We start from the raw sequence: 25,701 nt of genomic DNA, 5'->3' as shown, positions 1-25,701 counted from the left end.
TATATATCTACATATAGTATATATAGTGTTTTTATTATATTGTTGTAATTACCATACTGTTGTATAATAGTAATTGCATAGCATAGCTAAATTTTTCTATAATTTTCTTTTATAATTTATTCTACTCTATTTTTATTTACTGTATTTACTGTACTTACACTGTACTGGAGCTGCTGTAACACTCAAATTTCCCCCATGGGGATCAATAAAGGAATCTTATCTTATCTTACAAGGCAGGAATACACAAGGCTGGACAGGGCAGCAATTCATCAGGGGGCTCTAAAAAGCACTTCTGATGAAGCACAGTTACAACAAAATATAAAACACCTTTTAAAAATAATTTTCTTTTTATTATTTTAAGAGGGAAAAACTAATTTTACTGTTATGTGATTAAATACAAAATTCAAAATAGTACAAAATGAACAATGAACATGAAAATTTACTTGATTATTAAAAAAGAGTTTTTCCCCACCAACAACCTGTAAAGTAAGTATAGACCCATGTGAAAGCTGGAAAAAAAAATATATATATGTGTATGTGTGTGTGTGTAAGCAGGAAACACCAGTCCATTTACAGCCACAATACTATCAGTCTGACACATCCGAGTCTTCCTCTTCATCCTGTTGCCCATTTCCCTGAACTTCAGCATCACTTTCCTAGTCCGAAACAACAACCAGATCTTAGAAGGCTTAAACCTTAGCTTAAAGCATATATTGCTTATATTAATGCAAGTTCCTTTATACCTCCTCCTCTTCCTCCTGATTCTGCGCATCTGGTAGCTCAGAAGACTCTTCGTCATCTTCGTCACTTTCTTGAGACCGCTGTGTGAGGATCTCTTCACCCTAAAAGAACAACACTACATGTTACAAGCACACGTGTATACACAGTTCTCCAAATCAAGATTAGAAATGTATATATTTATGTAAGCTGTGGGCTCCTGAATGGTGCAACAGAAGCAATGGCTCTAATGTGCAGAGATTGTAGGTTAAAGGCTGTAGCCATCCGTGGTCAATAATCCACGACAGCATTAGTGGCCTGGCTGTCTGGTTGGGTTCTGTCCCCTCCATAGACTGAAGTAATTCTCTGTAATCTTGCGACATCCGTTAGCATCCACGTTTACAATGTTCCACATTGTAAACAATACTACCTGTGCTTCACTACACCATGAAGCAAACTGACAGAACTCTTACTGGAAAAACTGAAGAACAGAGTGAAAAGATGGAACTTCAGGTCAATATGAAGAGGACAAAAGTAATGACAGGAAAGACTAACTTTAACTCAATGAATTAGAGCAAACATGATGCAGCAAATCCAGCAGACAGAAAGTATGACACAGAGTTTTGGCAGAACAAGAATAAAGGAACTCGAAAAGACCTGCAGATGTAACAATTGACCAAACTTGTCCAATAAAAAAGAGGACAGAAAAATATCATTGCTTTTGAAAGAACCTTGGATGGCAAAGAAGACAAACAAATGCAATCTCGAACAAATCAACCCTAACCTCTCACTCGAAGTCCATATAACCAAACTGAAGCACTTAATGAACCGGTTCATTGTAAAAGACAACTATGCTTGGAAGAGTTGAAAGTAAAAGAGGAAGTAGATGACCAGTAAAGATGGATGGATTATAAGGAATAATAAATGAGCCATTAAGAAGCCTGAAGACCCAAACAGAGGACAAAAGAAATCGTATTTATAAGGTCACCTGATGTCAAATGGACCGGACAACACTTTATAAGTAATTAATTCAACCAGTAAAAATAAATGAGACATTTCATTTTTAATAATTAGTGAACTTTCATTAAATAAAGGTTTCACATCAGGCATCTAGAGAAGTTCACTGGCTGCAAAATCCCTTTGAATTCTCATGAGAAGCAGTGGCACTGCTCTCTAATGCAGGGTATCACGATTTACATCAACATGGTATTTATGTTGTCTGGTGACATCTATTGGTAAATAAGTAAAATTGCATGCCATAAATTTCTCAATTAATAATAAAACATAACATAAAACATGGATCGGTTAGTTTTATAGTAATTACAATAGTTTAAGTTGATATTATTCAACTTATATATAAATATACATTATTTATATGAATTTGCTGATCAGTCAAATCATTAGGACAACCCCACATAAATGTGCATGACAATGCCAATTTCACTACAATTGCTGAGTCAGAAATCTGCTGATGTCTAATGTTATTAAATGGTGGGATAGTGGTAGTTTTGAATGGCACAGTGTTCTATTAGGCTAACCCACCACAATGCTATCAGCCGGTCAGGCGTCACACAAGGTGGTGGGGGGGCTGCAGCCCTTCAAGGTATTGACACCCTGTCAAGGGTGTTTCTGCCTTGCACCCAGTTTGCCGGTGGAAGTCATCCTGCGTTATATGAGACATAGAAAATAAGACATAAGTTGTCTCTGTGATTTATCCACTAATAAATGGATTCTGTTTCCAGGCAATGAAAGACCTGACTCAATGTTTGACCATGACTTGTTTGTGGACCATTGATTGGTTGCTCAATCTGTACCTGGAACTTTCAAAACCTGAAATAAGGTGCCTCCTAACAAAAAATGATAGATGCAGCTGGTTTATATGGTTCCACATGGCTCACCTTGAGATCCCTGTTTTTCAAATTGCCCAGCCAAAAAGCCTCCTGGCACTGATTAAGAGTGAGCATGGCCTTTACACGATACACAAACTGCTCCAGGCTCTTCTTTAGTGCGGGCACATGGTTGGTCAGCGAAGTGTCCTGTCGAATCTAAAAACAAAAAGGGAATTTAGCACCAAGCGCTAAACGCATAAGCACAAATTGTTATTAAAACGATACAAATAGTTTGTAGACCTAAATACAACAAATGCAAGTCACCACTAGATGGGTAGCCAGTGGGGGACAGTGACACTAAATGGTAAATGATGTTAAAGATTTTGAAAACACTGAATGTAATGCTTTTTTCCCCCGACTACTCCTGTATTCAAACCCTAGAACGTGATTAATCGATACACCACTAATCTGATTTAAGGCATATCAGGGCTAAAAGCAACTTTTTTTCTTGTAGGAAAATACTGTACTTGTATACCCCTTTGTATAGCTGGAGTTTCTCAACAACCCTCTAGTTGTGTTTGTGCTGCATGTACGAGGACTTTGGATTCGTTACTTTTTACCTTTGAGTGGCCACACATGTGGTGGAGCTGCCTGGTGCTAAGCTGGAAGGTCTTCAGTAAACTCTGAACATCCTCCTGAATGAAAGAAATACCAAGTCAATACCATACCAAAAAAAAACCATGCACAACTATTACCACAGCTAATATTATATGTTACAGAAGTAATACAGAATAAAAATATTTTAGATAATCTGAATGCTGATTAAACCCTAAATCATTCCAACCAAAAGCTAAATGTAAGATGGGTACCTTGTGCTTTTTAAAGCTGTAATCAAGCAAAGGCATTCCCAGTTTTAGGAAGGACTCCAGGAAAACCTTGCTATACTGAAAGACAGAAGCACATTGTGAATGAACAGTTGCTTTTCCTTAATTATCTGTCATACAAAATAAAATGCAGCTTACCTTCAGACAGACATTGAGCACAGATCTGCTGTCAAAGATCTTTGGAAAAAAAAAAAATACACAAGTTAGGTGAGTGTGCAAAAGACCAGATATGAATGAACGACTTCATTTTGTCATACATACATATTCATGTACAGTGCAATCAAATTCTTTTTGTTTGAAAGCTTGTTTTTAGTGAGAAAATTAACTTAGGAATTAGTCAGTCATTTACATTTACAGAGAAGCAGCTAAGCAGAAAATCCAAGATCTGGATCACCAATGCACATAAGAAAGCAATTAAGAAAAAGCACAAGCTTTACAGAGATTACCTAACAAATCCCACCCCTTTAATGCATAGAAAATATACAATTTATCGTAATAAACTTCATAACACACTTAGAAAAGCCAAACAGCAATTTTATCATAACAAATTCCAAAAAGCCCAAAATAACATGAAACACACATGGCAAATCATTAATGGACTTATTAATAAATGTACCCATACTACTTATGCCAAGGAGTTGAAATCCTCAAAATATAATACAATTATTACTAGCCATCATGACATTGCTAAAGAATTCAATGATTTTTTTTTGTATGTTGGTCCCTTATTAGCCGATAAAATACCAGATACTCCATTATCACTTCCACATCCTCACTCCACACTTAATGATTTCAAATTTCGACCAGTTACGTCAATGGAATTAAAAGATATAATAAATAAGCTTAAGAATAATGCAGCTGGTTTGGATGATTTCCAGCCAGCGTTATTAAAACAGTGTTTTCCATCAATAGCAAAACCTTTACTTCATCTTATAAACCAATCTTTAGTCAGCGGGGTATTTCCTGATGAGCTCAAATTGGCAAAAGTAATACCATTATACAAATCAGATGATGCATCAGTATTTTCCAACTATAGGCCTATATCTATTTTACCATGTATTTCTAAAGTGTATGAAAAAGCTGTTTACAGCCAACTCATTTGTCATCTTAATAAATACAAACTGTTATATCATCATCAATATGGCTTTCGAGAAAAGCATTCTACTGCCATGGCACTTGTACAATTAACTGAGAAAATTTTAAAAGCACTAGATAATAATGAAATAACTATTGGGGTCTTTATTGACCTATCTAAGGCATTTGACACAGTAAATCACAATATTTTATTGCAGAAATTACAACTCTATGGAATACATAACATGGAATTAGAATGGTTTAGAAGCTATTTATCACAACGAAAACAGTGTGTATCATGGCAGGGCACTTGCTCTAAATTGGAATATATAAAATGTGGGATTCCTCAAGGATCAATACTTGGACCACTACTGTTCTTAATATATGTGAATGATCTTTATTTGGCATCTAAGAATATTTTTTGTATCCTGTTTGCTGATGAAGATGGTCACAAATTAATATCATCCATCAATTCGGAATTATCTAAAATTGAGCATTGGTTCAAAGCTAATAAATTATCACTTAATACAAAAAAAACATCATACATGCTATTTAGTCCTAAAAATAAAAAGGGCATAGATGTACTTCCAGCAGTGCATATGGCAGGTCATAACATAACACAGGTCCATTGTACCAAATTTCTTGGAATTATTATAGATGACAAACTGTGCTGGAAAGAGCACATTTCTTTAATTGCCAACAAAATAGCAAAAAATATTGGTGTCATCAGAAAAATCAAATTTCTCCTACCAAAAAAAACACTCATCAATTTGTATTATACAATGATCTATCCATATCTTTCCTACTGTAATATTATCTGGGCTAGTACATTCAAAAGTAATATTACCTGTTTACATGTACTTCAGAAACGTTTTGTTAGGATGATCTCTACATCAAATTATCATTCAAATTCTCGACCTCTTTTTCAGAATCTACAGATATTGAATGTTTATGAAATTAACCAAATTCAGATATGTCTGTTTATCTACTCTTATTTACATGATCTTCTGCCTGATTGTTTTGAAAATAGCTTTCATTACAATTCTCAAGTTCACCATTACTCCACAAGGTCATCTAATAACCTTCATACAGCATACTTTAGGACTTCACTAGGTCAGTTTGCCATCTCTTACCGAGGACCTATAATTTGGAATAACCTACCACCTCATCTAAATGAATGTAATAATATCAGTAACCTAAAAAAACAGCTTAAAGCCCATTTTTTATCACTGACATTCTAAAGTGTGACATGAATATTATATACAAGTTATTTTATTTCTTATTCTGTTGTTTGTTTTTATGTTTCGTAGTTATGTAATTTAAGCACTGTCACTATTGATTGGAGTGTTTTATATACATGTATGTGTGCGTGTGTGTATACATATTTGTATATATTTTGTTCCTTTTTTTATGTATGTATGTGTATGTGTGTATATGTATGCGTGTATATATACAGTATATGCATTGGATGCACATGGTCCTCCAGAATGGTTCGGTAGTCCTTGGCAGTGACGCGCCCATCTAGCACAAGTATTGGGCCAAGGGAATGCCATGATATGGCAGCCCAAACCATCACTGATCCACCCCCATGCTTCACTCTGGGCATGCAACAGTCTGGGTGGTACACTTCTTTGGGGCTTCTCCACACCGTAACTCTCCCAGATGTGGGGAAAACAGTAAAGGTGGACTCATCAGAGATTAATACATGTTTCACATTGTCCACAGCCCAAGATTTGCGCTCCTTGCACCATTGAAACCGACGTTTGGCATTGGCACGAGTGACCAAAGGTTTGGCTATAGCAGCCCGGCCGAGTATATTGACCCTGTGGAGCTCCCGACGGACAGTTCTGGTGGAAACAGGAGAGTTGAGGTGCACGTTTAATTCTGCCGTGATTTGGGCAGCCGTGGTTTTATGTTTTTTGGATACAATCCGGGTTAGCACCCGAACATTCCTTTCAGACAGCTTCCTCTTGCGTCCACAGTTAATCCTGTTGGATGTGGTTTGTCCTTCTTGGTGGTATGCTGACATTACCCTGGATACCGTGGCTCTTGATACATCACAAAGACTTGCTGTCTTGGTCACAGATGCGCCAGCAAGACGTGCACCAACAATTTGTCCTCTTTTGAACTCTGGTATGTCACCCATAATGTTGTGTGCATTGCAATATTTTGAGCAAAACTGTGCTCTTACCCTGCTAATTGAAGCTTCACACTCTGCTTTTACTGGTGCAATGTGCAATTAATGAAGATTGGCCACCAGACTGGTCCAATTTAGCCATGAAACCTACCACACTAAAATGACAGGTGTTTCAGTTATTTTGTCCAACCCCTGTATATGTATATGTATATATATATATATATATATATATATGTGTGTATGTATATATGTATGTATATATGTGTGTATGTGTGTGTGTATGTACAGTGTATCACAAAAGTGAGTACACCCCTCACATTTCTGCAAATATTTCATTATATCTTTTCATGGGACAACACTATAGAAATAAAACTTGGATATAACTTAGAGTAGTCAGTGTACAACTTGTATAGCAGTGTAGATTTACTGTCTTCTGAAAATAACTCAACACACAGCCATTAATGTCTAAATGGCTGGCAACATAAGTGAGTACACCCCACAGTGAACATGTCCAAATTGTGCCCAAAGTGTCAATATTTTGTGTGACCACCATTATTATCCAGCACTGCCTTAACCCTCCTGGGCATGGAATTCACCAGAGCTGCACAGGTTGCTACTGGAATCCTCTTCCACTCCTCCATGATGACATCACGGAGCTGGTGGATGTTAGACACCTTGAACTCCTCCACCTTCCACTTGAGGATGCGCCACAGGTGCTCAATTGGGTTTAGTCCATCACCTTTGCCTTCAGCTTCCTCAGCAAGGCAGTTGTCATCTTGGAGGTTGTGTTTGGGGTCGTTATCCTGTTGGAAAACTGCCATGAGGCCCAGTTTTCGAAGGGAGGGGATCATGCTCTGTTTCAGAATGTCACAGTACATGTTGGAATTCATGTTTCCCTCAATGAACCGCAGCTCCCCAGTGCCAGCAACACTCATGCAGCCCAAGACCATGATGCTACCACCACCATGCTTGACTGTAGGCAAGATACAGTTGTCTTGGTACTTCTCACCAGGGCGCCGCCACACATGCTGGACACCATCTGAGCCAAACAAGTTTATCTTGGTCTCGTCAGACCACAGGGCATTCCAGTAATCCATGTTCTTGGACTGCTTGTCTTCAGCAAACTGTTTGCGGGCTTTCTTGTGCGTCAGCTTCCTTCTGGGATGACGACCATGCAGACCGAGTTGATGCAGTGTGCGGCGTATGGTCTGAGCACTGACAGGCTGACCTCCCACGTCTTCAACCTCTGCAGCAATGCTGGCAGCACTCATGTGTCTATTTTTTAAAGCCAACCTCTGGATATGACGCCGAACACGTGGACTCGACTTCTTTGGTCGACCCTGGCGAAGCCTGTTCCGAGTGGAACCTGTCCTGGAAAACCGCTGTATGACCTTGGCCACCATGCTGTAGCTCAGTTTCAGGGTGTTAGCAATCTTCTTATAGCCCAGGCCATCTTTGTGGAGAGCAACAATTCTATTTCTCACATCCTCAGAGAGTTCTTTGCCATGAGGTGCCATGTTGAATATCCAGTGGCCAGTATGAGAGAATTGTACCCAAAATACCAAATTAAACAGCCCTGCTCCCCATTTACACCTGGGACCTTGACACATGACACCAGGGAGGGACAACGACACATTTGGGCACAATTTGGACATGTTCACTGTGGGGTGTACTCACTTATGTTGCCAGCTATTTAGACATTAATGGCTGTGTGTTGAGTTATTTTCAGAAGACAGTAAATCTACACTGCTATACAAGCTGTACACTGACTACTCTAAGTTATATCCAAGTTTCATGTCTATAGTGTTGTCCCATGAAAAGATATAATGAAATATTTGCAGAAATGTGAGGGGTGTACTCACTTTTGTGATACACTGTATGTATGTATATATATGTATGTGTATATATTTTTGTCTTGAGGGAAAGTTTGTTTATATAAGCCCATTCGGCTTTTTTTACTTTCCCTGCACATTCTTTTTTTTTTTTTTTTTGGTATCATTAAGTTTTCTTTCTTCTTGTGTTCATATGTGCAAAAAAAAAAAAAAAAAAGCTGGGGTCAGAGCACAGGGTAGAGGTCACTGTATGGTGCTCCTGGAATGCCGTAGGGTTAAGGGCCGTTCTCACTGGCCCAATAGTGGCTGCTTGGCAGATCCGGGATAAGAACCCACAATATTCTGAGAGTTCCACCCACTAGGCTACTACTGTGCCATTCATTTGAATTTGTATACAGCAAGCCATGATACAAAAAAAATGTCATTTTAATACACCACCATGAGTGATGTAACTATTTAGTATACCTATTTTGACATTGAACCCGTGTTTGAATGAATAAATATCTAAATAATATGGTCAAATAAACATTTTGCCCATAAACATGGAAAAAAAAAATTTCATTAACACCACCCATGCTTCTTCGTTTGCTGACAGAATATAATGACAAATTGACTACAAGGACAAATTAAATACAAATACAGTGGTACCTTGAAACTCAACGTCAATTGGTTCTGGGACTGGCGCTGAGTTTAAGAGGCGTTGAGTTTCAAGGCATTTTTTCCCATAAGGACGTATGGGAAACCTGTTAATGCGTTCCATGGTCCTGTGGACTTGCATATATTGTAGGCTAATGTAAAATAATGGGGTTGTTTTTGACACTTATACACTGAAAATAACACAAATATAATATAAAAACACTGAAATAAAAAGCTGGTTCTCACAAATTCTCAGAACCCCAGCTGTAACACAAGTTTAAAAGTGAAACATTGAGGAAAATACAGCTAAACACAGATATATGTGGAGCATTCAGAGCGGATTTCACGGTTATTCCACACAAATGTAGATTCGTCTCATATGCACACTTTGATGACGTATTACCGCACTGATCAAGCCGAGCGCTGAACAAAGCAACTGTTCATTGTTAATTTTTTTAAAAACTAAATGAACACGTTGAGTTTAAAGGAAACGTTGAGTTTAAGGGTACAAATTTCTCAACGAAGGGCATGAGTTTCAAAGATTTTGAGTTTAGGGGACGTTGAGTTACAAGGTACCATTGTACCTCCAAAAAGCTGATAAAACCTAAAAAAAATATCGAACTGATTTAAAAACCAGTAGCGCCGATACCTTTACAAGGTTGATAAGAATATGGTAGTCCCGTACTGCCAAGTTCCACTTAAGGAGTTTCTCACTCTGAACCTGTAAATTACCAGAAGAAAAAAAAACACATTAATAGCATTAAATACTGAAACATAAACTTTTAGGCTGATTTCCCACTTCTGCTTTTTTCTACTTGACATGCATGTGCAATAGCTTAAACACACCCACACACCTCTCTACTGTCTGTCCGTGTTCCAGGAGGCATCTTCCGCACACACTTGTCCAGTTCAGCAAGCATTGCTTTATAATACACCAGGAAGGTTTGCCTGCAAAAATCCTGTCGGCTTTTAGTTCACTTCAACAATCCGGAACATTTACCGCAACACTACCGCAACAATCCGTAAAAGGTGTGTGAAAATGTGTCATACCTGTTAAGTGTGCGCCAGCTGCGGGAGCAAGCATCTTTAGGTGCATTTATCAGCTCGGAAATGCCCTCTCCTGCAATCTCCTCCACTGCCTTCAACACATCATTTGTGCGCTCTAAATAAATACTAGAGAAAGACAGAGGGGTGGGAATGTTTGGTCACCTCACGATTAAGTGTGTCATGAAACACCCAGTGAGCAACAGTTCTGTAAATAGGAATGTCTTGTTAAAGAGAAAGGACAGAGACAAACGGCCAGGCAGATTCAATCTGACATTCTTTCAGACAGCAGAGAATGCAAAACAGGTCAAACCTTGAGGCAGATGAGCTACAACAGCAGAAGACCCCAAAATATTCTATTCATATCATAATACCCCCCCCCCCCCCCTTTTTTCATACTGTCCCAATTTAGATATACTCAAATACCCTGTTACACGACAACCTTACTGGAAAAGGAGTGCCACAGACTGGCACACAGCACCTGCCACATGTTTACCCTGTATAAGGATCACACTACTCTCTCTGTAGTCCTTCACAGAGAGAGTAGTGTTTGTCGTGTTTGGCAACAAAGAAAAGAGGTCTAGTGTCATTGAACACCTCAGTTCCCGGGCTCTAAAAACCAAAGACCAAGTCCGAAATCTTGGCGTTCTAATAGACTCAGATCTTACATTCACCAGCCATATTAAAACCATCACCAAAACAGCCTTCTACCGTCTTAGAAATATAGCCAAAATCAAGGGTCTAGTGTGCCAACAAGACCTAGAGAAGCTGATCCATGCTTTTATCTCCAGTAGGGTGGACTATTGTAATGGTCTCTTAACTGGACTTCCCAAAAAGACCATTAAACAGTTACAGCTCATTCAGAACGCTGCTGCAAGAGTTTTAACCAAGACAAAGAGAACTGAGCACATCACTCCAGTTCTAAAATCTCTACACTGGCTTCCGGTTAGTTACAGAATAGAATTTACAGTGCTGCTACTGGTCTATAAATCACTGAATGGGTTCGGCCCAGAATACATCTCAGAAATGTTCAGAGAATATAAACCCAGTAGATCTCTTAGATCCATGGACTCAGGTCAGCTAGTAGAGCCCAGAGTCCAAACTAAACATGGTGAAGCAGCATTTAGTTGTTGGGCTGCATATAACTGGAACAGACTGCCAGGAGATATTAGATGTTCCTCAAACATAGAAATCTTTAAATCCAGGTTAAAAACTTTTCTTTTTTCTTGTGCCTATGATTGAGCTCGATATTTTTACTATTACCCTCATTTTACCATATTTCTTTTAGTCTTGTTTTAATTCCATATTCTCTAAACTGTAAGGTATATTTTACTATATTTTCTTTTAGTTTTTATGTTTTATTTGCTTATTTCTCTTGTTTTAATTTCGTATTTACCAAATTGTAGGGTATATTTTACAATATTTTCTTTTAATTTTTCAAGAGTTTTTATCTCTCTTGTTTGAATTTCATGTTTTTAATTGTAACTAAATGTTTGCAAGAAGTCTTTCTGAGGTTCTAGATCTCAGGAATGTTTTAATGCTTTTAATTTTTAATTTTTCCTTATGTAAAGCACTTTGAATTGCCACTGTGTATGAAAGGTGCTATACAAATAAACTTGCCTTGCCTTGCCTTGCCTTGCCTTCACCACAACAACAATTTGATTCTCCATCCCACCTTGCTCTCCCTGAATACGGCCACCGCAGAGATTCGAACTCAGGAATAGGGTCTCGGCCGTGGTGGGATAGCGTATTACACTGCAGAACAAATTTTTTTATTCAATATTAAAGAACATTGGATTACCTGAGGAGACTCTGGAGAGCATCATTGTGTTTATTTCCACGTTCCTTCGCTCCAACCACCATAACCCACTCCTGACAAAGGAAATGCTTTGCTAAGGATGCTGTAAGAAAACATTACATAACTTACAACTGTGATGTATACAGTTTAAGCAGTTGGGCTGAATGAAACCAAGCCCTTCTTGCTGTGAGGTGACACCGCTACTCTGTGCTGCTCAAGTCTAAATATTCCAATCAATATCTCAGTAACATAACCACTACGCCACCACTGTCCGAGCTCCTTTCTTTTTCAGTAATATAACTTGATGTAACAGCTTCATTTAAAATATCAAGGAATAAAATGTTTGTAAATCAATAAAAATGTTAAACATGCTTGCAGGCTGACTGACCGGTGTGTTCTTTGTACAAGCTGTGGTCGGATCCTCCATACTGACTGAGCACAGTGAGCAGCTGAACCAGGATTAAAGCTGTGCTTAGACTGGGCACAGTACTGCGGAAATTTTGCAGGTACTGAAAACTTTGTCTACAGGCAAATAAACACACACACACAACTGTAGTTATTCAAGGATAATCTCAGGTAATTCAATTATTGTTATAAAGTTCTTTGCAATGATGACACAGATGACAGATCGGCAATGTTCATAAAAAATCTTTATCTTATTACAAATCCAAATTAATTTGCAGCAGGTCTGGTTTTACCAGGAAACACTGAGCGCAATGCAGGAACACCCTGGACAGGGTGACGATCTATCCCAGGGCTTTGGCCACATAGCTAATCATGTCCATGTAGATGCCTGGCTGGCCGATAGCACTGCTGATATTTGAACCCGGATCTCTTTGTTAATTTCTAAATAAAATATTATTTACCTGTTTACATAAACTGCTGTTAATTACATCAAATAATACATTTCTGACATTTTGATGCACCCAAGATAAACTGACCCACCACAAATTAAGAGGATTTACTGATTAATAAAGATAAACTAATAAATGATCTTGGCTGATATTGATTGTGCACATCTAATGTTTTTTAATCTTATATCTTGTGTATGAGGCAGCAGTTTATTACACTAGTTCTCCACTGCTATGATCCAGGCTTGAATCTCACAAGCACTATCAGCCAGCCAGGCGTCTACACAGCAATGATTGGTTATGTCTGAGGTCTGGGTGGCCAAAGCCCTGCAATAGATTGGCGCCCTATCCAGGGTTTTCCTGCCTTGTGTCTGGTTTTTCCCGGTGGTACATGACCTGCAGCGACCCTGACCGGTGGATAAAAATTAAATGTGTTTGTGTGTTGCTCCTACTTAACAAGCTGCTCCAGGGTTAGATCAGTGTCTTCCTCCTTCAATCGGCTGGCTAACGCACCCAGTGCTTTCTTTAACAGAGCCCTCTGCCCTGGTTGGGAAAAGCCAGACCTAAGGAGACAATGCATTACATTATAAACTCACGTAGTCTAGTGGCTTTAACATCAAAAAACAGTATAATAAATGCTAACATTAAAGATAAAAATATCAACAAAAGACCCTTTCCTTTAAAATTCTAGAAATAGATATACTGCTGTGATGCCAACTAATAATATCGGTGGCAATAATGACCTAAAAAATGTTTTTGTTTCTTGCTTGTGGGTACACAACGTAAAAAGCCCTCGACGTAAAAAGAAAAAGAACGCTTGGTGTAGCATCCACTGGACTTGACTATAAGCAGTATGTGGGATGGCTGTGAGTGTTCTCACCAGCTAAAGGTCACATGCAACACCTGCAGCAGGAGTTGATAAACCGAGCACATGAGCTGCTGCTCTTTCACATCCACACCCAGAGTATCCACTACGCCCTGATTCTCATTCAGTTGAGTCTATAAAAAGAAACACACACACATTGGAATACCAAAGTATGCTTAAAAAACCCAAAGCAAGACCAAAACTGGCCTACAGTATGTGTACCTGAAAGTGGTTGTGGCAGTTCTCCAAGTGTGTGCACAGTGTTGGTAGCAGCTGAATACAGAGAGCGGCGACATCTTTAGAGCTCTTTTGCTGCAGGTGAGAGAAGCCCACTGCTTTGTCTGCCTTCGCCTGCACAGCACAGTCAAAAACAAGAATAAGTCAATAACAAAGAACTGTAGCATTAAACAAAGAAGCACGCCGGTTCCCTTCCTGATTCAACCCTACTATTTATACAGGCTTGTGGCTGACACTAAAGGTGCCCTAATGTGTGGCCGGCCAATGGCTAGGTTCACGTAACGCCATGAGCCTGGGATTCGACAACTTGGGACTTAGGGACTGCTGTTACCATCCACATAGCTCTTAAGTTTACGCTAGACACGCTTATTTATTAATAAATAAATGTTGGCATTTTAAAATAATATAAAAGTGCATCTGAATCACTAATAAACTAAGATTTTAAGCCACAACAAGCCTTTTAACCTGACAATCATGATAAAACAAATGTGACCATTTTCCCACATTCCATTTGAACCCAGGGACACTACTTTTAAAGCTTATTTAAACTAAGCCTTCCCAAAAATCTATGTGCGACAGCTTAGCAGTTAATAATTCACTTCGGAAATGGACTTGGAAATAAGGATAATCCCTAAAACACATCAGATTTATTTTTACAATGGTTTCAAAATACTATAATGTAAAAAATTGCCAAATGTTTAAATTATTTAGTCCTATGTTATAAAATTCATTCTTGAATGTAATTGTATCTTTATATAACAACAAATTAATGGGGCACAGTAGTGGGTGTCACACAGAGTAGTGGGTGTGACACACCCCAGACAGGACACCAGTCCATTAGGGACCTTGCCCATTCCCCGACTGGCCGATAGCACCACTAGGGTGGATTCAATGGGGTATTGGGCTCAGCTCCTTAAAATTAGTGCTGTTGATGAACAGGTATTTAAGTAGTTAAGGTACTGGACTAGTGATCAGAAGGTCACTGATTCAAATCCCACCACTGCCTAGTTGCTTCTGTTGGGCCTTTAACCTTCAATGGCTTGCATTGTTGCATAAATGTATACATAGACCAATATAAATTAGAAAGCAATTGCTTAATTGGGTAATTTGGTGTTTTCCAATAGTGCTTAATTAGCAGGTCTTGTGTGTGTGTGTTTGTGTGTGTTTACTTTTAAAAATGGAGCTTTCTTGACTGGGGCAGAAGCCAGACTGAAATCCAGTTTACGCCACATGTCCTCCAGCAGAAACACCAACTCAGCAGGACCCAGCTGCACTTCCTCTGTCATCTTCACACAACAGACATCCAACGTAGAATATAATATTTAAATATAAGCTCTACACTCTCAGTGTATTTGTTCTAGTATTTATTGCATTTGCTCACATTGTAATAATATACAACAGATGATCAATGTGTACACACATAAAACATGTCAGAAGAAATAATAAAACAAAACATTTTGTGAACCTTGCTGTGGAGCTCTGTGTCCAGCAGTGATCTGGAGAGGAGGCCACACTGCAGCACATTCAGTAGCTCTATGTCCAGTTCCCTAAAGAATGCCCAGTAAGAGGACAGACTGGCCCCCACCTTGGTCTCCTTCTCTGGATGGTCCTGCTACAAAACAAGCATAGCTCAGCATCCATAGTTTCCTAATTAAAATACTTTTTTGCTCTGTAAAGGTGAATTCACTTCTCTGTGTAATATACACTGACCCACTTTTTTCTTTTTCTTCGTATTGTTATTATTATTATTATTATTGTGTGGTGTAATTGCAGGAGCCAAGCTGCTTACAAAAGGCGCATAGCAATATCTAAACTTTGCCACGGGCAGTTTTTAAGCCGAATGCCCCTCCTGACACAACCCTCCCATTTATGCAGGCTTAGGGCTGGTATTAGGGTGCACTAATTTGTGTCCGCCGAATGGCTAGGTTCAATGGCTTTCTGTATTTGTGAGTCCAGCACAGCATTCGAACTCCAAGAACACAGGCGTAGCTCTTACTTTTATACCACCCAAGTTCACGCACAATACGGCAAATGCTTTTGTGTAGAATTCTTTTTGGTGTATATATAAAAGGAACAGTTGATGATTAAATAGACATGACTGAGGAATTGATAAACTAATGCCATACATTGTACTGTACAATGTAGACATTAGATGCTACTTCTACATCCATAAATTCAGTAGGGATTACATCAAACTTATATGTTGAGGCTTTTTAAAAGAATACTGATTTAGTTCAGGTAGATTTGAAGGCTTTTAGCCTGTGGGTTTGTGTATACAGAATGGGTACTACTTGCCTGTGCCTGAGACTCCTCTGCCTTTGTGGCCTCCTCCAGCTCCGAGCCGTCTGCCGAAGTATTCTTACTGGTCGAGGCTTTTCTTTTCTTCCCAGCTGACCCTAAAACACACCATTACACCAATGCAACATAATTATCCAGACCAGATAGATCATTGTTATATTTTAAAATAATACAATAATATTTTCCTAGATTCACTTTCTACAGCAAACCTGAATTTAGAACAATCACCTAACTGATTTGTGCTTTAATAAAGCCTAGGTCTGAGAACTAGAACACTGAGTACAATGATTAGACCCCCGGGTTTACCCAAAACAGCAAAATAGAAATAATCATGCTCATGGCTTCTTAGGCATATCTGTACCTTTCTTTGCTTTTTTGGCAGCAGTGGCAGCAGATGTAGCAGGAGCTGTAACTTCTGTACTGTCATAGTCGAAATTAGCCAGGGGAGGAGTGTAACCAGGGCTGGCTGAAACACATACACAAGCTGTTAGAATTCAGCAAAGCTCTACTCATCTACTCCTGAGAAAAATACATACAAGGAATAGACAAAATAACAAAAACCTACAAGTATACACTTATAACCAGCTCATTTACATTTATAGCATTTAGAAAAGCTTTTATCCAAAGCAACTTACAATTATAAATACCATACAAGCAATTCAGGGTTAGGGGCTCAGGGCCCAACAATTGTAGCTTGTTGATAGAGGAATTAACCCAATAGCCTTCTGATCACTAGTCCAGTACCTTACCCACTAAGCAACCACATAGTCATTCCTTCTACTGATAATTTTCATCAAACCACTTAAATGAGTTTTGTTGTACATATGGGGCATACTTATTCTGGATTATGGGAGTATAATCAGGAAACCTATTCCTGTAAGACTGTTTGATATTTGTTGGCTGTTCTATGCCATGTGAGGCTATTACTGGCTCTAGTAATTTCCTTTAGAAGGTTTTCCATGCAATCATGGATACCCCGCTGACATAACGTTCAGCTGCCGAGGAACAAAACGTTTCTAAATGGCAAATGCTGCCAAGAAAGGTTTGTAAACCTAATGAGGTAGTTTGTTTGTGTCTGTACTTTTAAGGGGATTTTGTAACACCAACAATCAGCCAAATCATAAGGACCACAGCTCAATAATGTGCCCAGCAATTTGTATTTCGATCAGGGATTTATCAAATATTATTAAATATTGGATTAATTACCTGTGCTGAGAGTCTCAAGCTCTCGAGTTTGAATCTCAACTCTGCTATCAGTGGGCTGGGTGCTGACACAGACACACAACACAATGTCTCTGGGTCAGAGCTGTTTTGATAGCATATTAGGTGGGTGGTCCTAAGATTTTGGCTTTTTAGTTTATGCTGTAATGTGTCAGACTACCTTTGGACAAATGTGTCTGCAAAATGCCGTAAATGTAAATGTTTAAAACTGTGATGTTGTCTTTTAAAGGCGCTCAGGTGGCTCAGCGGTCTATTAAGCTAGCCCAACAAAGCTGAGATCCAGATTAAAATCTCTATGTAATGTTGATGTTTACTGTATGACTGATTTGGTACCTGCCAAGCACGTCTCCAACAAAGTCTGCAGATAGGTGATGTTTTGAATACGGGTTATAACCTTCACCTTCAACTCAGGGTCTTTCAACTTGCAAAATGCATTAACCACCTAGATACACACAACATGCACTCAGAAATGTACATTATTCTTACATTAGCCAAATAAATGAGCAGTACATCAGGCTTCAATCGCCGTGAACATCTTGCCTTGTCTATAAAGTACTTGCACTTACCTCTCTGAACCAGTTGATGGTGTAGAAGAGCAAAGAGCAGAGAAACTCTCGCTCTGATTTAGACAAACTGTCCACCTTCTCCACCACTCCCATATCTGTCAGGATCAATGGACAGCCTGCGTAGGGGGGGTCAAAAATCATTAGTTTAATTTAAATAGACATTACAACAGATATTCATCAACATCCTGGTCAGAGTCACAGCAGAGAAACACTGGGCACAAGCCAGGAATATTCTGGAGAGGGCTCCAAACTGCCTCATGAGAATCAGACTAAAATTAATACTGTGAATTATTTGGCTCCAATTTGGTATAATGCTGGACAAATGTAAGCAGATCATGAAAATGAGATGGTTTAGAATAAATGCAGCTTATTCATACAACTTTAGCTGGCATGTTTTGCAAGGTAGAAGAAAACATGCAAATAAAAAAGAAAAAACTAGGTGAGGATCAAACCCTGAGGATCAAAACCACAGTTGTGTTTACCATGTCAACTCTTTGTTGGCTGCATTTTGTATTTATACTTCTTTATCTTTTGGATGCTCACATGGAGTTTAGCATGGCTCTCTGTACATGATACCCTACACTGGCAGGTGATGATGAACGACTGCAAACTGGACACCTGTCAGAGATTTAGCTCTCCTTGATCAGATCAGGGTTTGTGCAGGTGGCAGCAGATTTACACTCAAAAATCAGAAACTAGATTGAGAGATAAAGGAAAAATCTAGGGAAAAAAATCTATAGCATTCTTTTGTTAGCAACACATCTTTGCAATGAGCACAACTGAAACATCTAAACTTCATCATTTGGAGCAGTGTCTATATACTTTTGGCCTAATGGTGTACTTTCGACAGTCATCCCAGCAGGTGTACTCTTTTAGTTTTGACATGTTTGTTATTGCATCGCAGTGTGTGTCTTTCAGTTCAGTTGAGGTCAGTAGCTACTCAGCAACATGGTGTTCAAAGATTTCATTCACTGACATTTTGGCAGCATGCAGAGCTTGAAAAAGAACTGTTTCTGTTTTATGTCTGCTACATAAATATGTCTACTTTCTTATTTTACACAAAGGCCAAGACACTAGGATCATGTGGCAGAGTTTACAATGAAAGCAAAGTCTACTGTAAGCTGAGAAGAAGGAAATTCTGAATTTCAACGGCTATGAGCTGATGAAGTGTGTCTGTTGAAGTATATTCAGGGTGCTTTATTTAACAACCAAGCACTTTGTGCCTGCGTGCTACCACACTTTCTTCTTCTGTTTCCTCTGATGTGGGCCTTTCTATGATTGTATGTTTTTGGTCAAGGGCATCGAGTTTATTTGGAAGTCCTTAAAATAATTCAGTGTTATTACATGCTTATACTCAGTTTAAAATCGTTTTCAAACCATAAGACATAAGTGGGCGTCACATTTTATCTGTAGATCATAAAACCTGATGTCAGAAAGTTCACAATTCTAATCTGTAATCTAATGCTATGACTGGTCCCGGGATCAGATCACTATTACATACATTATGATCTGCAACAAGTTTACTAAAAACAAACCCTGCACAGCCAGTTTTAGACATTCCAGAAATCAGCACTTTTGGCTGCTCCTGTTAGGCGATGACTCAGCAGATCATCAGTCTCTATCTTGCCCCAGTCTCAGCATCCTACTGCTTGCTATTACTGGGATCCTAGAAAATCTGCCATCCTTCAAACAAATTAACATTTTGGCACATTGGCTCTTCTTTACATGAAATAAAAAAAACTTTGCCTTAGCATATGTTTATCCAGTGGCCCTAGATGATACATGACCCAATGTTTTAAAGCATCTGCTATTATGGTAAATGTTTTCTGGTTAGATTACAATTAGGAAAAACACTGATTAGAGCTGCCAAAAAAGCATTTGCCCATTCAGTCTACAGACCATTTGCCCTGCCATGCAATCGTCCTCAGTAAGGTCAGAAATCTGTGCAAATCACTGGAGTTTCTCCAAACTAAACTCATCTCTATGGACCTGGCTTTGTGCACAAGGACACAGTCATGCTGGAACATGAAATGACCTTTTGCAAACTCTCAAAGTTGGAAGCATATGATTTGTTTGTATCTGGCCGAAATACCTAAAGTCTACAAACTTTTGGCCATGCAGTGTACGCGTGCTATTCTATTGAGACTCAAAGACCAAATGGAACGAACCCCAACCAGTCATGTTGTAAGTTGTCTGTGTTTACTCGTCTCACCCAGAAGAGCGTCAATCTCCTCCAGATCCCCCTCGTGCTGCTTCTCCTCACAGAGCCTCAACAGTCGGAAGAACGAGGCCAGACACAGAGGAGATGCATGTCTGCAGGGTGGGGGAATAATGAGAGAGGAAATGTTTTGCTTCTATGTTAGTCTTTCATGTGCTGATGTTTTAGAACTTGTTTGTTTAAAAAGGCATTTTTAGGTTTGATAACCACTAATAAAACTACAGGAGGAATAGTGGCTGTGTGATTTGCTGCTGACCTGCTGTTCTTGTTGCTGTCAGAGACAAAACTGTCTGCTTTGCGCGGCAAATCCTGAGCAATCAGAGGAAGCAGGTTGATGGCAATTCCTCCCTGACTTTCGTCCTCATCCAGATTATACAACATTGAAGCGGGGAAAGGAAAGGAGCTGAAACGCAAAAGCAGACATTGATTAAAACATTTAAGATGACATATTTCAGTCATTTCATTTCGTCTGAATTTGTCCCCCTGTATTTCTCAATGTATTCACCTCCAATTCCCAACTTTGAATCTGCTGGGGCTTGCACAACCCCATCTGATTAAGGAGAACCGGATCTCCACACGGCCCCTCTGACACATGTCTAATCCGGGCCACTTCTTATTACTGGCTAATGTTGGGTTCCCATACTGAGCCATATTGTGTACGGAGAGCCAGGCTATGCTCCAACTAACAACCTCCCCCACCCCCACTCACACAGGTGCCCAGACAGACCCAGAGATTCTGTATCGAAGTGGCAGTGAAAAGAATTCCCATCTAACTTTCCCTATTATTGCAGTTACGCACCCCAGAAAGGATGCCAATCCATCATGGGGCCTCTGCCATTTCCCCCTCAGACACTGCCAATCTTGTCTGTACGACACCCGACTGGTTGATAGCAATAATTATTCATGTAATAATTATTCAACCCCTACATAAAATTACTGATCTTAATACATACTGCTAGTCTGCAAAACTAGCAAAACCAATGGGTCTCAATAACGTCTTTCATTTGCTTCAGTTGTGCTTGTTTATATAATCACCACCCAAAATTAAAAGTGTTCAAGGTGTGCTGCAACCATGGTGAAAACTAAAGAGCTTTCACAAAAGCTGAGAGAGGGAACCATTGTATTGCAACAAAAGGGCAATGGGTATAAGAAGATTCCCAAGACTTTGAACATTCCCAGTTCTTGTCATGAACACAGTATTCAAATTTATAGTGCAGAAGGCAAACCTGCTTGGTTGTGAAAGAAAGCCCAGAACTTCACCAAGAGGCTTAACAATCTTATCGGGACAACAAAAAGCCTTTGAATTATTACACAAGACTTACAGGATGACCTAATTAAGGTTGTTATGAAAAAGTATGTTAAATAAAGTACAGGCTGGGGGTTGAATAATACAGTACATGGATATTTGTTAGGAGAACTAGATGTTTTTCATTTCAACCTAAAATATATCATGCTGTATCAAATTGCTCAAAATGTAGTAGTGAATATCTGTTTACTAAGACTTCCTGTTGTATATTTTCAATTCTATACACATCACCATAATACATTTTAAGGTGGGGGGTTGAATATTTTCGACTGCAAGTGACTGTAATTTGTCCCTTATTGTAACACAGGTGTCTGTACCTGATAAACACTTCATTAAAATAATGTGTTATAAATAAACAAATTAATCAGTAAGCTTTTCAGTAAATAGCACACAGTTGACCATGACACCAACCCTGTTATCTCTGGTTCAAGGTCCACTACAAAGTCCTCCTGGAAATCCTCCAGTGCATTTTTCCCAATCCATGCCTGACAAGACAGAACAGTGTGAATTTAAGATGTGTGGTAATATTTATATTTTTAAATAAATTTCAATTCTTAGACAGATGTAGTGACTAAATACACCTATAAGCGACTTTTATTTATATTATTTATACTGGGTAGGACCCCAGTATATTCTCAGTGATGAGAATGATCCAAACACCATATGGTAATTGTGGGTCATGAGAGCTCTTCTGAGTGATAGATGGGGTATAGGGAAGTGGCTAATGTACAAAGCAACAGATAGGCTAGTCAGTAATGGTATACACACAAAGTTTATCTGTATATTAGGTGTAGGTTCTAAAATAATCAATAAAATGTACATAGCAGAGAGGTGTAGCTTATGATACTGTATGACAGACAGACAGTGATGTCATTAGTCCAGTTTTCTCAGGGGTTTTGTTGCAAAGATTTGAAAATAATATTTTTTTTTTTTACTTAATAAACAAGCTTTTCTGATTATTAGCTAAATGTGTCTTTCACTTTTGCAAAGGGTAAAGATGGCAAAATTAAAAATTTAAATAAGTAAATAAATACAAATAGCAATCATAATAATAAATTCAAGTACAAAACAAATAACTGAGTTACACACCTGCACCACTGAGTCTAGTTTGTGGCTTTGAAGCAGATTGGCAAGCTCATCATAATAAAGAGCTGCAGCCTCGGCCGAGCCCTCACTACAGGAACGCACCAGCTCCAGCAGTGCTGTCACCTAACATACACACACTTACTATAAGCAAACACGCTTAACAACACTGAATTCTACAACAGTTAGTGCCAACCCAATACTCTGATTGGACTTGAGGCATCTGAGAAGTGTTGATATGCAGAAAAACAGCACTGGGACTTTTTTACTATGTGTATCACTCTAGTGTACGGGATAATAACCAATAATTGGATACTATGACAATCATTACAGCTTGAATAGCACTGGAATCATGAGCCACCACAGCAACAATTGACAGACAGTCCCTTTCTAAGGCAACCCACTTATTTTTTTCCAGTCTCTGGACCAGTGCTGGGAGCGCACTGACAAGTGCACCTTACAAAGGCTAGGCACCACTGAGATTCAAATCCTGAACCTCAGAAATGCACCAATCGAGCGTCATTATCGCTTATAACTGTTGGCTCATAAACGGTGTGGCTCATGAAAACTGTTGTATAAGAGCAATATTGAAGTCAGGTCATGTTGTTCTACTGAATATCAGCACACTGCTATGAGGGGGTAGACATGAGACCCTCTCGTGTGATATTGCAAACACACATTCATACACACTCAGCAATCTTTACCTGTCTGTGTGTTTCTTTGGACAGTGTGCTGCTCTGAGTGCCTTCTGCTGTGTTTCTGTTAAAGGACCGAACAATTAAAGATGACACATTAGAATCAAAAATATTTCCTTTTGTAATCACTACTGACTGAAAAGCCACACAAGTTCCTGGTTTATGAATACAGGTTATACCTTTGCGCTGCCATACTTCCCACCATCATAACAGCACCGATGATGCCGATGCGCTTGTACTTGGGCACTGTACTGGACAACTGCTTCCGGATTACTATGTGCATGTCATCCTACAGGCAGCAAAAAATGCCAAATAAAAGTAAATAAGAGTATGTGCAATGTTTGTAAGCCAATACGAAGTGTATATAGTGTAGCTCTAACCTGAATATGGCTGCTGTGTTGGTCTTGTCCAAAAGCCAGAGAACTAAGCAGATGAAAAAGACGGCGGATCTGCTGAGGACTCAGCTTTTCCATGTAGTCCAGAATTCCCTGCAGCACAAACCCAAAATGCACAATGGGTCAAAAGAATGTGTATTTAAAGAATACATATGCCAAATATGTACATGCCAATAATTTAATAAAAAAATACTTGCATACTGTTTGACAGAACAGTACATAAAAACTAAGGTTTTCCCCAGATTTCTTCTCAATATAATCATTTTTAATTACCCAATTGCATTTTGCTTCCTCTACTAACTGTGGAGGGCCGTGACTATCACATGCCCCCTTTGAAAGGTGTGCAGTTTTATTATATATATATATATATTTTATTTATTTATTTATTAGGATTTTAACGTCGTGTTTTACACACTTTGGTTCCATTCATGACAGGACAGGTAATTACTGGTTACACAAGATTCATCAGTTCAGGTCTTTTAATGTCAAACACAGTGTGACTCTTACCTTAACAAAGATGGCATACTGAGCCATCTCTGTTGGTTTCTTGGACACAAGTTCACACAGCAGCTCAAGAGCCACATCCACCTCCCCAGACACACCACTGCACACATGTGTGACCAGAGAGCCCACCACTTCCTACAAACAAACACAAGAGTTTCCTGCTACAGCTACAGACAATTATTCAAAATCTTACGGCGTTTTTTCAAACTCTAAAACATGTTAAAAGATGGCAGAGCTTCATTACCTGCTGGCAGTAGGAGTCAAAAGCAGTGAAGGCCTGTTTGTAAATGTGTCCTCCAAAGGTCACTGCACCGTAGTCTGCGGAGCGAAGTAGCCCCTGTGCCAAGGCCAGAATGGAGGGGAAGTAGCTACGCATCACCTATGCAACACCAAGAAGCTTGTTAACTAGCATGTCACTTTTACATGTATTAGTAAACAGACTGTTACATTATTGTTAATGTTAAATGTTCTTCAATGTTTCATCTTATTGTTTTTAAAAAAGCAGTTGGGTGATTTAATGTTTTAATGAAAAATAAGCTGTTTTATGCTTGAATGTAATATAATAAAATTAGGATTTTTAGTTTAATTTTGTTTGCTGTTGTCCCAATTCCACTAAAATACTGAGAAAATTTAAGCTCTGAAGTTTCTTCAAGTTTTTAATTAATAAATACTTATATTTTGGCCCTTAGTTCTTTTCATATGGACCTCTTTAAACAAAAACATCTGCACGAACCTGTCCTAAACAATGCACACCAAAACAATGATGTAATGAATTTGATAGGTGATATGGGAGTTAGTTAAATATTACATTACAGTGCTCGAGTTGTGCAGCAGTCTTTTATGGTAACCAACTACCGACTAGATCCAAGTTCAAATCTCAGCAGTGCTATTGGCCAGTTGGGCCTTAACACAGACATAAATGTCTGTGGGGCGGGGAAGGTTTTGTAAAGTGGATAAAGTGTTTGATAAAAATAAAATGAATAAAATAGTGCACCGTCTATAGCAAATACATAAAATATCTGCACTGATGCTTAAGTGCTCAGCACTCCAACTCAAAATGCATACCAAAACAATATGGTTAAAATCTACCAGTTCTACTAAGTAGATAAAGATAAAACCCAGGTGTAAAAAAGAGAAAGATAGAGCAAAAGAAAAAGAATCAGTGAGAAGGATAAAAAAAAGAGAGAAAGAAAGAGAGAAAATTGGAGAAAGAGAGATAGAAAAAGGAGAGAAAGACAGAGAGAGATAGAAAGAAAAAATAGAAATGGATAAAGGAAAAAAGAGAGAGGTAAAAATAAATAGAAAAATAAATAGAGAGATAGAAAGCTGGAGAGAAGAGAAAGAAAAAAGAAAGAGTCGAAGAGTGTCACCATGTTTTTTCGAATTGCTAAATTTTTGGTCTTTCTAACAGACCATTGCAACACAGTGTAATGAAACCATATTATTATGCTTAGTAACAGAATTGTGTAAACCATCTTACACCCTCAGCACAGCGTTCCCTATTGTTCATT

The 25,701-nt window shown here is 38.7% G+C and overlaps 1 protein-coding gene across 3 annotated transcripts in view; it reads right to left on the bottom strand.

The window, feature by feature from the left end:
• Window positions 1–328: 328 nt before the first annotated feature.
• Window positions 329–25,701, bottom strand: part of fancd2 (FA complementation group D2) — a 36,054-nt gene continuing 10,681 nt past the window's right edge. The window contains exons 16-44 of one of the 3 annotated variants that reach the window (XM_062997855.1): window positions 24,435–24,569; window positions 24,194–24,325; window positions 23,672–23,779; window positions 23,471–23,580; window positions 23,301–23,355; window positions 22,603–22,722; window positions 21,925–21,998; window positions 20,464–20,610; window positions 20,202–20,302; window positions 17,990–18,105; window positions 17,757–17,865; window positions 16,564–16,668; window positions 16,200–16,300; window positions 15,370–15,516; window positions 15,074–15,190; window positions 13,890–14,018; window positions 13,683–13,801; window positions 13,255–13,365; window positions 12,340–12,473; window positions 11,955–12,054; window positions 10,160–10,282; window positions 9,964–10,057; window positions 9,759–9,830; window positions 3,569–3,607; window positions 3,416–3,490; window positions 3,167–3,241; window positions 2,616–2,762; window positions 744–842; window positions 329–656 (exon numbers count right to left, since the gene is read on the bottom strand). In XM_062997855.1, coding sequence (XP_062853925.1) covers window positions 588–656; window positions 744–842; window positions 2,616–2,762; window positions 3,167–3,241; window positions 3,416–3,490; window positions 3,569–3,607; window positions 9,759–9,830; window positions 9,964–10,057; window positions 10,160–10,282; window positions 11,955–12,054; window positions 12,340–12,473; window positions 13,255–13,365; window positions 13,683–13,801; window positions 13,890–14,018; window positions 15,074–15,190; window positions 15,370–15,516; window positions 16,200–16,300; window positions 16,564–16,668; window positions 17,757–17,865; window positions 17,990–18,105; window positions 20,202–20,302; window positions 20,464–20,610; window positions 21,925–21,998; window positions 22,603–22,722; window positions 23,301–23,355; window positions 23,471–23,580; window positions 23,672–23,779; window positions 24,194–24,325; window positions 24,435–24,569 — 3,063 coding nt within the window. In that variant the 3' untranslated portion in view covers window positions 329–587. Of the gene's footprint in view, window positions 657–743; window positions 843–2,615; window positions 2,763–3,166; window positions 3,242–3,415; window positions 3,491–3,568; window positions 3,608–9,758; window positions 9,831–9,963; window positions 10,058–10,159; window positions 10,283–11,954; window positions 12,055–12,339; window positions 12,474–13,254; window positions 13,366–13,682; window positions 13,802–13,889; window positions 14,019–15,073; window positions 15,191–15,369; window positions 15,517–16,199; window positions 16,301–16,563; window positions 16,669–17,756; window positions 17,866–17,989; window positions 18,106–20,201; window positions 20,303–20,463; window positions 20,611–21,924; window positions 21,999–22,602; window positions 22,723–23,300; window positions 23,356–23,470; window positions 23,581–23,671; window positions 23,780–24,193; window positions 24,326–24,434; window positions 24,570–25,701 lie in introns of those variants that run through there. The other 2 variants (XM_062997856.1, XM_062997857.1) reach the window with 2 other exon arrangements.

The sequence above is a fragment of the Trichomycterus rosablanca genome, chromosome 6 (assembly GCF_030014385.1).
Source record: "Trichomycterus rosablanca isolate fTriRos1 chromosome 6, fTriRos1.hap1, whole genome shotgun sequence".
Taxonomy (NCBI): Eukaryota; Metazoa; Chordata; class Actinopteri; order Siluriformes; family Trichomycteridae; genus Trichomycterus; species Trichomycterus rosablanca.
Note: the sequence above shows the minus strand (reverse complement) of the source record. Positions and strands in the feature narration are given on the sequence as shown.